Source organism: Bidens hawaiensis, unplaced genomic scaffold (genome assembly GCF_021521415.1).
Source record: "Bidens hawaiensis isolate Kalapana, Puna unplaced genomic scaffold, B.hawaiensis_p1.1 tig00014895_1, whole genome shotgun sequence".
Lineage (NCBI taxonomy): Eukaryota > Viridiplantae > Streptophyta > Magnoliopsida > Asterales > Asteraceae > Bidens > Bidens hawaiensis.
In genome coordinates, this window is record NW_027492316.1 from 355,387 (window position 1) to 370,245 (window position 14,859).

General features: G+C 38.7%; 1 protein-coding gene across 1 annotated transcript; it reads left to right on the top strand.

Annotated features, from left to right (window-relative positions):
• The first annotated feature begins 1,595 nt into the window (after window positions 1-1,595).
• Window positions 1,596-2,690, top strand: LOC143547924 (uncharacterized). Its single transcript, XM_077039220.1, has 2 exons — window positions 1,596-1,888; window positions 1,940-2,690. Exons 1-2 carry the CDS (start codon window positions 1,596-1,598, stop codon window positions 2,688-2,690), a joined length of 1,044 nt encoding a protein of 347 aa, XP_076895335.1.
• Window positions 2,691-14,859: the final 12,169 nt, after the last annotated feature.

The window sequence follows — 14,859 nt, forward strand, 5'->3', positions numbered from 1 at the left end:
ACCTATTTTTTTAATCTTATATTTATAGAATATAGATTTAGATTAAATATATCACTTGAGCATATGTTAAAAAAATTGAGCATATGCAATAGTTCCTAACTAGCAATCAAAATTTGTTTCGAGTTTATAAGGTTAAAAATCGATATTATCTTATATTAGTTTTAAAATATATCTAAGTATTTAATTAAATGCGGTGCGGAATGAATAAAATTTAGGAAAGTACAAATCCAATTCTTTTAGAAAAGGCCCCTAATTTTTACTCGTTTTCACTAAAATGATGGAGATATCTTTTGCAATTTTACCAAGATGTAGTTTTAAGGAAGGATAAAGACAATGGGTGAGAGCTTGACGGGTCGGAGTGTTTTTCAACTTTAAGTTTGAAAGAAAAAAAATGTTGAGATCGTATCTCCTCTCCCGAATTATAAGATGATTTGGAATAATTGGGTGCTCGGAAAGGTGAGGCTTCTTGCTTAGCGCACAAAATTGGGAAGGGTTCCTATTTTAACATGTTTGGCCGAAAGAAATATTGGGGTTGACTTGTTGGTTTGCCCGACCTGTGGAAAGTTGGTGGAGACGGCTAGGCATCTTTTTGTCACTTGCGGGCTGGCCCAAGAGATATGGCAAGCGGTGCCACTTTGGTGCAAAGTTCCCTATATACATGCATTTAATATAAGGAATATTTTGGATCTATATAAGATCACAGTTTCCTAGGAGAAAGGCGAAATTATTCCATGCGGTTTTCCTTGTCTCGTTGTTTTACATTTGGAAGTCGTGTAATGATATGTTGCTTAACGGCTTGACGGTAACGGTGTAGGGCGTGGTGAGCGACATCAAAGAACTTAGCTTTCTTTGGGTTAGAAATATAGCGAGAAGGTTTCTTTTGATGCGGGAAAATTGGTATAGATTTAATGCGTAGGTTGGTGCGTTTGTAATGTTTCTTGTGGTGTTGTAAGGTGACTTTGGGCTAAGGGTAGTTCCATGCTAGGCCGGCTCGGTTTTTTCCGACGTTATGGTTATAAATTGCTTTGTTGGTCGTTAAAATAATAATAATAATAATAATTGTTTTGATCAAATACAAATGAAATTAACGTGCTAAACGTGCGAATCAAGTAGAGTAATTATATATACAAGTAGATTAATTATGTAATTATATCATAGAGTAATTATTACATCAAATGATGTAATTACATAATTATTTTACTTGTAATGATGTAATTACATAATTAATTTACTTGTATATATAACTACTCTACTTAATTCGTACGTTTAGCATGTTAATTTTATTTGTATTTGATTAAAACCCTTATTATTATTATTATTTTAACGACCAACAAAACAATTTATAACCAGAAATGGAGCCATATAATAATAATAATAATAATAATAATAATAATAATTCGATGGAGATATTTGTAGTGTGTAAATGACGCTCTCATAAATAAATTCTTGATTTTGAATGGTATATTTTTTTTGTAAACGGATTTGTTACGTCCTGCGAGTGCCAAGAAACCATCCGTTATTTCCTCACCTGTAAAGTCAATCCAATGTTGCAGACAAGAGCAAACCTTTACGATCCCCCAAATCTTCTTCCATCAATGGCGGATCTTCACCTTCATCTCCACGAAGTAGAAGAAGACGATGAAGATCATCAACGGTCTCCAGATCTCGATGTTTCCCCTTCAGATCTGGACTTTCCGTCACCCGAATTTCGCATTTCCCGCAACCGACGCCTCTCAGATCAGGTCAATTTCGTCTTCGATATGATTTCACATCAATCTCCGCGTGTAATGGTGGACAATCATCTTGATCCTACGGTTAGGGTTAGTACGCCCGATGAAGATGTTATTGATTTAGGCAATTTAGATGTTGATTTTGGCTTACGGCTAGGGTTAGGGTTTGATGATGATGATGATGATGATGATGATGATTGTGGATTTAGGGTTTCTGATTGGGGAAATTGTGATGATCGAAATGAACCGTATCTCGTTGATGGATTTAGTGTCACCGAGTCTGATGAAGATATCGAACTTGAGATTATCGGTGTTGGTGATGATGATGAAGCAAATCTTACTCTTTGCTGGGATGATTTTCATCTAGAAGATGTTGTTGATGATGATAATAATAATAATAGAGTTAGATGGGGTGTACCTGCACACCAGTTTGAGTGGGAGGAAGTGGATGATCGGCTTGACGCTGATCCCGAGGCTGATAATTGGGAAGTTTTCTTGATTTCTCACAATCTTGAACAACCGAATCCTGCTTCTGTTGATGACTTGGATTGGGAGGTTTTCTTGAATGTTAATGATATCGAAGGAAACCGAGATTTAGCAGATCAGTTTGAAGATTACAGTGATGCAGAGCACGAGATGTTATTTGGGCAGTTTGCAGATACTGGTGATTCGGGTTTGGTTCAGCCGCCTGCTTCTAAACGTGTGGTTGAGAATCTTTTGAGTGTGGTGATGACTCGTGGAGATGGTGAAAGTGATAACGCGGTTTGTGCTGTTTGTAAAGATGAGATTGGTGTTGGGGAAATGGTTAAACAGCTTCCGTGTAGTCATTATTATCATGGGGATTGTATTGTTCCTTGGCTGTGTGTTAAGAACACGTGTCCTGTTTGTCGTCATGAGTTGGCAACTGATGATATTAACTATGAACGAAGGAAAGCCGAAAGGGTTGCTAGTGATGACTGAATTGTGTGAAGGTTAGTATGGTTTTGATAGTAGTACCAGTATGTGATCTCTGTTATATGGGCTTGTTTAATATCAAGTTATACTTAATATCCCCAAATTGGTGGTACTACAGGTTGAGACTAAGCATGTAGTCCAGAAGAAACTCGTTATAGTTATATTTCGTCAATGCTACAATCTATTATGTGACTTCATTACACACGTTAATATTGTTAAATGCATTCATAGAGGTTTTATATTTGAAAACATAACGAAATTTTTTGGAAAATACATAAAGGTTAACGTTATGTATTGTGTTATTGAGGCGCCATAGTCGTATGGTTAGGATATTCTAAGAATTTGCTTTATGCCAAAGTCTTAGGAATGTTGGTTCAGCCCCCACAAAACACACTGCAAACTCGAAAATTTTCTAAGACTAACCGCTATGGGGCGCGGTGGGCGCTAAACACCATAGCGGGGCGCCGTTTGGTCAAGGGCACGGTGATGCCCGGCAAGCCAACGGCCGGCGCTGATGGAGAAGAAAAGGTGGGCCTCCCTCAAACGGCTATATATCAGCGGCTCTTTAAAAAAAACTAATTATTTTCTATATAAATACCAAACAATTTTATCAATTTTTACTCAAATAAATACCAAATTTCACTCAAATAAACCCTCAAATTTCACTATAAAAATCTCTCAACTCTCTACTATGGATCCTTTCTCAAATGTCACAAGCTCGAGCTCAAATCCGAACCTGAACACAAGCTCGAGCTCAAACCCGAACCCAAACCCGTGGGATCCGGCTCAAATGTTGTGGGCTAGTTTGCTCGCAAACAACAATGACCCTACCAACCCTTTCTATGCCGACCAACATCTAACTGTAATGCCTCTAATCGTACAACCGTTTCCCAACGATATGTTGTATCGAAAGCCAATGTCGTTTATGCCTCCGCCACCCAAAACCCAAACACCCCAAACCCTAATACCTGAAACCCAAGTTCCTGAAACCCAAGTAGACGAACCGTAAGTTCGTTGCAAACGAAGCCATAAAAAGAAGGTTGATGCCGATCAACACACCAACCGAAAAGGCTGTCAGGAAAAAGCGGGAAGACGATTAGGAAGCGGCGTTGGCGCAAGCGTGGATCGACTCATCCGAAGACTCAATCATAGGTGACGGTAAACGCAGCGCGATATTTTAGGAATAAATACCTGGTAAGTTCTTTGAGATAATGGGTCGAGGTCGCTACCGTGGGGATGATTCCGTCTCCAATAAATGAAAGGCAATGGTTACAAAAATGAACCAATTCTCCACAATTCACACTCGCATTACGAACAACAAACCAAGCGGCATGAACGACGCCGACCTCCTTGAGGCTATCTTGAAACAATAAAGGGGCCTTCATGGTCACCACTTCGGCATGGGCATGTTTGAAATTTGGAGGAAATGCACGAGCTCGCCAAAGTGGCATCCGATCCCGACATCTTCACCGCGACCGTCCAAACGGTCAAAAACAACGTCTACTTCGGCCAATCAATCGCCGTCTCAAGTCGGGTCGGATGCTCGTTCTCAATTAACTTAAACGAGATTGATCCCGATTTTCTTTTTTATGAACCGGATGAGTTGTCACGTCCGGTAGGAAGAGACAAGGCCAAGGCGGCGGCTAGAGGTGTGGGATCTTCGTCTCGAACGACACCCTCAATGAGTTCCGACGTGAACGCGCAGTTTGACAACTTGGAGCTTGCACTTAAAGAGTTTCACGAGGACAAAAAACACTCGAAAAATAAACTCAAGATAATACACGAAGAAAGAAAAGCAATGCATGTGGAATACAAAGCAATGCATGAAGAAAGAAAGAAGGCTAAATCGGAGTGGCAACGAGAGAACAATTTCAAACTCCTCGCAAAAGATCTCTCGCATCTAGATCCGGCCACGCGAGCGTTTTTGGAGATAAAAAAACAAGGATAATGGCAAAATACGCAAACGAGTACGAGGACGCCGAATATTAGTTATTATTTTTTTTCTATTTGTACGGTTTTTTATGTTTTTTAGTTTAATTTAGTTTGATTTTTATTATAATTTAAGTTTAATAAATTTGTTGGTTTTTTTAGTTTTATAAAAAAAAATATTTAAAGAGCCCCCTCACCATAGAGGGGGCATCTTTGGGGTGGGGCTTTGAAGCCCCCAGTGCTCACGTGGTGCTGACGTGGCACTGGAGAGCGGCTTCGAAATACCTCACCATAAAGGATAGTCTAAGAATTTGCTTTATGCCAAAGTCTTAGGAATGTTGGTTCAGGCCCCACAAAACACACTGCAAACTCAAAAAATTTCTAAGAATTTACTTTATGCCAAAATCTTAGGAATGTTGGTTCAGGCTCCACAAAACACCGCAAACTCGAAAAATCTGCAAAACGAAGAAAGCTTGTGTTTTATTCAATGAATAATGGCTTATGAATAATGGCTTATGAATAATAGCCTTACACACAAAGACGTGTGAAACCAATAAAATTGCAACTTAACCTAAAGAACTGGTACTTCCTATGACCTACTCTAGCTTCTACCCAACGTACAGATACATAAATATCAGTCAAACTAAAATACCATGTAGCCGTAACCTGCTGACCTGTTTGGCCCGACCCGTGAACAACTTGATTAACCCAACATGGAAAACTTATAATTTGAAGAGTCTCATTTTAGCTAACTTTCATACGAATGCAGAATAATCAATACTGCCCATTACTATTTTATTCCATAATCCATTTAACAAGATGCCAACACAATCAGTCTACTTGAGAAAATTAAATTGCTGAAGGAATCTATGCATATCATTTGTTCTTTCTTATTGTTATTTAGTTGAGCAGTTTACTTAGAACAGCTACTTAATCGCTAGGCTTCAATTTTGAGAACTTCTTGCAAACCTGCCATGTATCCGAGGCCGAGTTCGTGCATATGTTTTCCTTGATGAATATATTATTTTCTTCTCGTATTTCCTTGATTTTTTTTTCTCAAAATAACGTAAGATTCTCTCTTGCCTGCTTAATGACCCTTTTAAATAATCTTTTGAAATTAGTTGTTGTGTCCCTAGTGAGGATGTTCTTGTTGAACTTGAATGGCTTCATTCTGTTTCTTGTACTAGATTTCCAGGACTAACAGGCGAAAACTCGAGCTGGTTATGTGCCCATTCTCTTGGCAAATTTGTGGTACCAGTTATTGCCTCTGGTATGATCCCTGCACTAGTTGATTGGAGTGATGCCCCATGCTTTGTTAAAAAGAAGAAATAAATTATTAGAGGTGACAAGGGTTAATTGAGCTCGAGTTGAAACATTGCAGTTTTTTAGTACATTTTCACTTATCTTTTATAAGAGGGATCAAATGCATTATCACGATAACAAAAACGATGGTATTAGTCTGAATTAACTCCACCGGCTTATAAGTAAGTACATGTGGTTAGGAACTCATTATAAATGAGCTTAATTTATAAAGAAATAGATCCAGATTTCACATGCATGCATGGTTATGAATATATATCATTAAGAGTGAAAATATCAGAGGACATCCTCATTAATCTCTAAAAATGATTGAATCATATGATATTCCATGCAATAGGCAAGTGAGTAGTGAGTACATACCTCATCATGCTTTGTGATATGCCCATGACAGATGAAAAAACTCTTTATATGCTCAATTTGGTGAATAGATATTATTTAATGCTACATGCTTACTCACAAGGTCTTCAAATCCCTGGCATAACGTACACCATGAGATTTGATATAAAACTAATAAAAAGGAATCAAGGGACACCAGCAACAAAAATTTATAGATCCGCAACCAAAGGATAAAATAGATAAAAGTCCAGAAAAGAAGGTAAAATTACCAAAATAGGCATGTGGACAGCCATTTGTTGCTTAAATGGGCATTGAATTTTAATTTTATCCAAAAAAAAACCTATCAGAGGATGATAAATAAGCATGGTCGACAAAGGCGGCAACAAACGACCGGCACTAAAATACCCGAAATTTGAGATGGGGACCACACACGATTTGGTCACGTGTCAACGGGCAGCTACAGAAGAGCCGGCCCACTTCACTCACGGCTACATAAGTGCATGTTTTGTCATGTCAAAAGCACACTCCGAAAATCCGTCTCCTTAACTGCACACGCTCCAAAAATCCATCATCTTCACTGCGCACACTCCGACAATCCAGCTCTTTCACAACCCACACCTGAATATCCAGTTTCTTCACAACCCACACTCCGACAATCCGGCTCTTTCACAAACCACACTTCAATAATCCGGTTCCTTCACAGCCACTTAAAAAAATGTAAAATTATAGCAAATTTAGGGGACTACATGCCTATGCCTATTTTGGCCATTCTTCCAAAAAAAATTAGAAAAAAATATGTATGATATCTAATAGATGGTGTTAGGAGATTAGAGGTTAGCTTTGAAGAGTATTCAGATTTTCACAACAACTAATGAATGGAAACACTTACATGAAATATACTTGGAGATGTTGAATAATCATTCTGGGAGAAGTTTAATTGTTCCTTAGAAGACTGACCATTGTAATTTAGCAGCATCTGATCAAACTGACCATGATCTTGATTTCCAGTGAATGAGCAGTAACTTGCAAGATTCATGGACCCATCAACCTTATTATTATTATTATTATTATTATTATTATTATTATTATTATTATTATTATTATTATTGTATAGATTGGGCAGCAACCAAGAATCAGTTTCATTTGTAGCCAGTTGCTGATCACCTGCAGCTTCCTGCTTTCCAACATGAAAAGGAGGAGGGTTAACAGGATTGCTAGCATGAGAAAAACCATACATGGTATTATCAGGGGGGGCTTTGGTACTTTGGGAAAGTGGGTGAACTCAGCGGTACATTATTGTACCAGTACTGGGTCAGGGGGGGGGGGCTGGTGCCTAAACAATGCACCATGGAGGTGTGGCACATACAGTGGCTATTAGAACAAAAGCCATAAGTAGTCGAGTTATCGCTCCACATTTTGTTGGAATGAATGTTTAAGAAAGTGTTTCCTAGTTGGGGTCTTTATAGATGCATGTAAGATCGAATCCAAAGATAAAGGAAGAATGGGTTGGTGGGGTCAGTAAATAGGCTTCTGGTGGGGTAAGAATACAACTAGGATATTGATTCTTATAAAAGGGCCCACAGAGAGATACTTAATCAACTTTAACCGATATGAAAAGATTGTACACAGATAATTGGCTTTCTTGGGTTTTAGTGCATTTTGTAATATAGTTTGAACATGAAAGCTGTCACAAACACTGAATCTCAACAATATTAATGATCGAAGAATACTAAACAAACATAACTCACACAAGAAACGACCAGATCATCATTGTGACGACATGATACAACAATAAACCCAAGAACTATACAAGATCAAATGGATAGCTAGAAACCCTAGCGAGAGAGGACGAGAGCGAATGATTGAAAGAAACTATCTGACCGAATGAGCACAACGCTTCATCTCCATGTTCATATAACAGCCAGACAACAAATGGATTAGACCCAAGCCACAACTGGCACGTGCGTCTGTTAACGGGGTACACACACATAAACAGGTCCAGAGTAAATCCACCAGCTTTAAGCTCAATATAATTATCACCCACTAAGGCACTAACACTTCTCCTTAGCCAACAAATTAAAGCTCAATATTAAGCAAGCTTGGTTCCTCAAGTCATTTGAGACTTGCATTAAGACTTTTGAGATACTTGAAAAAATATCTAGCTAAGGGTATATGATGATAAGTGATGGTTGACTTTTTGAGTTGACTACGTATGCTAATTCTGACTGGGCCACATGTCTCGTAGTCGAAGATTTGTTACTGATTAATACACAAAATACAGCATGTGTACAATTATACAGAATAACTTGTGGTTAGGTTCTCATTGCTATATTATCTGTTACTAGTACTGTAGTTGTAGGGTACTGATCGTGGACGTTTCCTTCATGGAGCGTCGGCTCCACCAGATTGCTTGGCAACACTGCCTCGTGTTGTTCATAGGGTTGGTATTTCAGTTTGGTGAAACTGAGTGGAATTTGAGATTGTGAACGTTACCCAATGGTGATATATATGACCGTTTTAGGATTAAATAAAAATAATTATTTATCCTGTATAAATAAATTCATCTTCATTCAATTCAAATTTTTACACCAAAAATACCAATTCCATAGTCTCATTTCTTTTATTCTACAAACAATTCTTTCTTCTTTCAAAATTTGCACGATATAATAGATCATATATATTTCTTCCACCTGATTCGGCTTTACCGAAGGCATCTCTAGAACTCTCCAGTTTCTCATGGATATTGTCCCTGAAACTGAAGTTGAATACACAACATAAAACAAAATATGTGTCACGTGATATTGAAAACGCTTTAGAGATTCTAATGGAAGATTATTTAGTTGACAACCAAATACGTTGAAGCTGCGTTTCGAGAGAGGTTTTGGATGTCGAACACATTACTTTTAAATTTTAGGAGATATGAAAGCCAAATTTGAATAGTTTCAGGAGGGCCTAGACAAGAAATTGAAAGAGTTTAACATGTTACAAAAATGCACATAAGCAATTAACAACTCGCAACCGGTAATTCTCTTGACGAATACAATGAGTATTTAAGTATGACTGATAAGATTTCACATGAATATTGCCTAGAACATTTATGTAATGCGATAGTCTTTTTATGCGGCAAAAGAGTTATTGTGTAAACCAACAAACCACAACGTTGCACTTTTGTACAGCTCACATTAAGAAAAACATGGTCTTCCGGGGATTCGTTGCATCGAATGTACACATCAGGTTTGGGGAATTGGTATGACCAGTCTGCGAAGTCAATATACAAGAGGTTATCACCAATACACGACAATCATGCTCGAAGTAGTGGCTTCAAATGACTTGTGGTTTTGGCATGCGTCCTTTGATACGTTTGTCAACTCAAACAACGGCATCAATATTGTCCAAGAATCGATCTCCAATATTTTCTAATGAGATATTTAGATGTTTGGAACCGCGTGTAAGTGTCCATTTCATGTAAATGGATGAAACTCTCGGCGTGGCTACTATCTTACTGATGGGATCTATCATACTTGGTCTACGTTTGTGAAAGTGTTCCCTTATCCAACCGCCACAAAGGAAAAGTTCGAAAAGCTGGAAGGGTCGGCAACAAAAGATGTCGATACCGCTTTCAGTGTTTTAAGTTTAATTTGAAGTATGCTTAGGTGACCCGCTCGGTCTGATAAGCCAGTGAAGCTTAGAAACGTGATGTATGTGTGCATTATATAGCACAATGTGATTAAAAAATGATGGAAATACGATATCACCGATCTACATAGTGAATCCTCCGACCGAGCCCGTTATTAATGATAATGTTCTTTGGACTTTGGAGTTGCATGAATCAAGTTTACATTTAAGAGTATAATTTGATTCTGTGAAACATATTGCAAATCAAAATATCCCATATTGACAAAAGAGTAATCTAATTAAATATTTATATATTTTTAAGATGACTTTTTTTTTCTATTTTAATTGTTTTATTTTTTGTTATATTTATTTAATTTTTGAAATTTGATAACTTTTGTGTTTTAAAATATATAATTTAGTTTTATTATATAAATGAAAAAATAGATTCGGGTACTTTTCCATGGGTGTCATCCCTTATGAATTTTTGTTAAACATAAGATGACAATCCCTTATTGAGTGTGTACTCCTTGGTACCATAATGTAGTGGTGTAAACATAAGATGACAATTCCTTATTGATTGTGTACTCCTTGTGCCCTTGGTACCATAATGTAGTGGTGTTAAGATTTGGCGGATACATGTGGAAGTCATTGGGAGAATTCTTTATAGAAGAACAAGTTTTTTCCTTGTCTTCTCTAAGAGTTTCTTCTATTTCATGAAAGTTATTTAAAAGATGGATTTGATAAACTACTCAACCAAACTCATTTAGTGTAAAAAAAGCTTACCTTCAGTTCCTAAACTCTAGTTTCCGCACTTATTTTTAAGAGGCCCTCATCTCAGTGTGTAGCAAACACTTAAAAAACTCAAATATTTTAAATGAGGCCCACTATTTAGCCATTTTTTTTTTCTTTATGAATGATGTGCATCACTGCATCATACAACATTTAAACCATTGATATTCTATTTTACATATTCATCTTATCACCTTACTAAAGTGAAAATAACCACTATTTAGTTAGGGGAGGGATGGTTTCATTTTCATCACTCATTACACTCAATGGGATGGTGATACCTCACCCCAACCAAATCCATTACATGTGATGTAATTTAGTAGGGGTGGTGGTGTGGTGTGATAAGATTTTTTTTTTTTGCAACTTAAAAAATAAAAACAATATTTTACTAGAACATAATACAACTTAAAAATTAGAATTAAAAATAAAAGTTACAATAAATGTCTACTCCTCGTCTGAATCTGGAAATTCCAAACCTAAAGAACCTATAAGTTCAATCAGATCCCATCTCAACCGATGGTGAATATTGTCATCCCGCAAGTCTAATTGCACATTATCGGGAACGGGAACTTGAGTAGGAGGATCCAGTACCCAATCTGGAGAAATTGCATGTCCATCTTCTTTTATTAACATATTGTGTAATATGATGCATGCATACACGTAGCTAGAGATCGTCGGTTTTTCATTGCACGAACCGGTCGACTAAGTATGCACCATCTACCCTTTAAAACACCGAAAGCTCTCTCAACATCTTTTCTTGCCGATTCTTGCAGCTTCTTGGACGCTTTTACATTGTCCTCAACTTGAAACAAAAAGGCTTTCACAAGAACAGACCATTGCGGGTAGATACCATCGACAAGATAGTAGCCACGTCTATAATATCTCCCGTTGACAAAATACGGACAGAAAGGTGTGGTACCATCTGTTACGCTCTGAAACAAGGTGACGTGTACAGAAGAGTGATGTCGTTGTTTGAGCCGGGAAGACCAAAATAAGAATGCCAAAACCATAAATCATTTGACGCAACCGCTTCAAGTGAGATGGTCGGTCGTTTGATATCACCTCTAACATACGCCCCTCGAAACTCTCGTGGACAATTCCTCCATTCGATATGTGTACAATCGATGCTACCGAGCATCCCTGAAAAATGTCATCTAGCCTCATGCGCGGCGTAAAGACATGTAATGTCGTGTCTTGGTTTTCGTAGAAACTCTTTGCCATACAATTTAATAATCGCGTTACAAAAGAATTGTAGACATTCACGTGAAGTTCTCTCAGACATTTTTAAGTATTCATCGAATTGGTCGGGTGGGTTACCTGTCGCTAATTGACGAATAGCGAATATGCATTTTTGAAGCGCTGTAAAACTTCGTTTGTCCTTCGCCGTAAGATTCTTGAAACCATTCTTCGCTTGCTTCGACGTCGGCTACAATCTTTAAAAATAAAGATTTCGGCAAACGAAAATGTTCCCTAAACGTCTCGTCATTGTATTTCGGCTCCTCCACAAAATAGTCGTTCATTGGCACTTCGTGAGCATGTATACGATCACGATCCACCATTTTTTTCTTTGGACAGCTCGGGCCTTCAAGTTCGTTATATAACAACGAGAACCATTCGAGAATGTCATCGTCCGAAGACGAAGAGCTATCGGTGTCTAAGGGAACCAAGTTGTTCGGAAATTACATATTTTTTATTTTAAATGAAGTGAAAGATTGAGAGTGTTTTGAGTTGGATTTGGTTTTGAGTTGGATTAAAATGGTTGTTTATTTATATTGTTTAATTTTTTTTATTTAAATCCCCCCCCCACAACGGTTAAAACCCACCCCAACGGTAATATTCTTGGTTTCCACCGCGTGATGGCCATCACGCAAAAACCCCCATCACGCGTGATGGGCACCGACGGCGGTGTTTATGAGGCCATCACGCGTGACGGCGGGCCACCACGCTCCACCCCGTCCCCTCTTAGATCATAGGGTATATATTTATGTCATTTAACTTCAAATAGATGTCACATTCTTCACTTTACATATTTTAACTCCATCTCACCTAAAAAAATTGGTTTAACCTCGTTTAAGTCCTCTCAATTAAATTTAAAAAGAATTCTTAAATTGTTGTGTGTGATTGCAGAGAATTTTAAAGTTCGTTAACACTTTAACCCAGCTTGCTTTATATCCTCTCAACTCATGAACGGAGTGGTATCCCCTTTGTCAAATAAAATTTGATACACTAAACTAGAGGTGCACAAAAAACCCGTGACCCGAAATAAAAACCCGGGACCGGTTTCTTTAATACCCGGGTTTTTAATACCCGAACCCGTACCCGACCCTACACGTAGGGTACGGATAGGGTATGCATTTCGGTACTAAAACCCGAACCCGAACCGGACCCGATTTATACCCGGTAATACCCGAACCCGTTCCATAGCCGGAACATGGTTTTTCCAATACCCGAAACCGGATATTTTAAATACCCGATGTATACCCGAAAAATACTTAAAAATACTCGAAAAATACCCCTAAAAAGTGCAACATTTTAAAAAATCCAATCCATACCCAATAAATACCCGGAAAAAAGCCCGAAAAAAACCAACAAATAGGTTTTTTTCAATACCCGAAAATAGGGTATTCAAATACCCGGTTCTATACCCGACCTGAACCCGATGCATAGGGTATAGTTTTTAGAGGCAATACCCGGATCTGGTTTTTATCAATACCCGATTTTCTAATACCCGGTCATACCGAACCCAGTTCTATACCCGAACCCGGGTATTTGAAAAACCTGATTTGTGCACCTCTACCCTGAACGCTAAAACATACCCATGGCCTTATGAATTTTGTCATTAGTTTATTTTTATCCCCAAAGCCCACCCCATCAAACGAATAGGTTATTTCAGTTTTAGTTTTCGTAACAAACATTGAATCAGTTTTAGTTTCAACAACGTTTCAAACGAACAGGTAAATTCAATTTTACTTTATACGATTCAAAACAACAGGTAGAATCAATTTTAATTTCTATTATTAGCACTGAAGAAACACCAGTCGAACCCCGACAGATTACGAGTAACCTGAGGGTTAGATAGACGTTTCCCACGAGGGGTTAATTCCGGCAAGATGGTTCTTCCGATATCCTGCAAAACAGACACCGTGAGCTCGTCACTAAGAAAGAGGGGGGGTTCCTCCTTGTGACCACCCTCCGGCGTGAGAATCAGTCTATATTACTCTTTGAATATAAAAGTATATTAAGAATACTAGAGCAGTTATCAGATAAATTATACAAGATATTAGATGATGAAATGATAATACCATTTGATGTCTTTTATAGCCGAAGGTGAGTTTCCAAGGAGGTTTAGCCGGCCTACTACTTTGCCAACTGTGGCCTACGCACGTGCTCTGCTGGTAATTGGTGGATAGGTAGCGGCTGACAGTGACTAGGCGTGCTGTTCACTTTTCCTTTTCCACCAACTACAGGCTAGGCACGTGGTATGGCAGGAGTTGGTGAGCAGGCGGCGGCTATTGGTCACAGTGCTGTGGCGTGTTGTCTGCCATGCTGCTGTCAGTGAGCTGTCGTATCGTTGGTCAGATATTTTGTCCATACCTCGTCAGGTATCACAAAAAAGATCCTCCATTATTATACGGACTGGCTCATTTAGGCGGGAGTTTTCCCCCTCCCGCCTTTATGCGGGAATGTTCCCGGCTTTGCTCATTCCTTCTTCAGGTGACTACTGAATTATTGTGAGTCTGAGCCTTATGCGTGTAGCCATGCTGCGCGGGTGGCCAGTCCCTAATGGCGGGTATCCGCACCTGCGGGAACAGGCGGATACTTGGAAACCATAGGGAGGCATTTCCTGCGAGACCAGCTTGCGTACCGCATGTGAGGTCGTCACAACTCTGAGCGTGGTGGGTCCTTCGGGTTTGGTAGGTCGCGGCGCAGACATCCCTATGGTGAAGTCTGCGGGTTCAACTGCGTAGACGTCCGTTTAAGGAGTCTTGCGTGTTCAACTGCGCAGACGTCTCCTTTTAAGGAAGTCTTGCGGGTCCTAACCACCTCTGCTGGGACCTACCTCTTCAAGTCCCCCCAGTCCAATGTTCTGCTCATGAATGTTTAATAAAGTGAGGTGAACTTTTGGACTTAAGCAAGGGGTTTTTGAAAAGGGTTTAGTTTTATGGGTTTTCCGCGGGAAGTCTTA

Coding starts and splice junctions, on each gene's coding strand:
- LOC143547924 (XM_077039220.1), top strand. CDS start 1,596: ATGGCGGATCTTCACCTTCATCTCCACGAAGTAGAAGAAGACGATGAA. Junction 1,889..1,939: donor GATTTTGGCTTACGGCTAGG/GTTAGGGTTTGA, acceptor TTGTGGATTTAG/GGTTTCTGATTGGGGAAATT.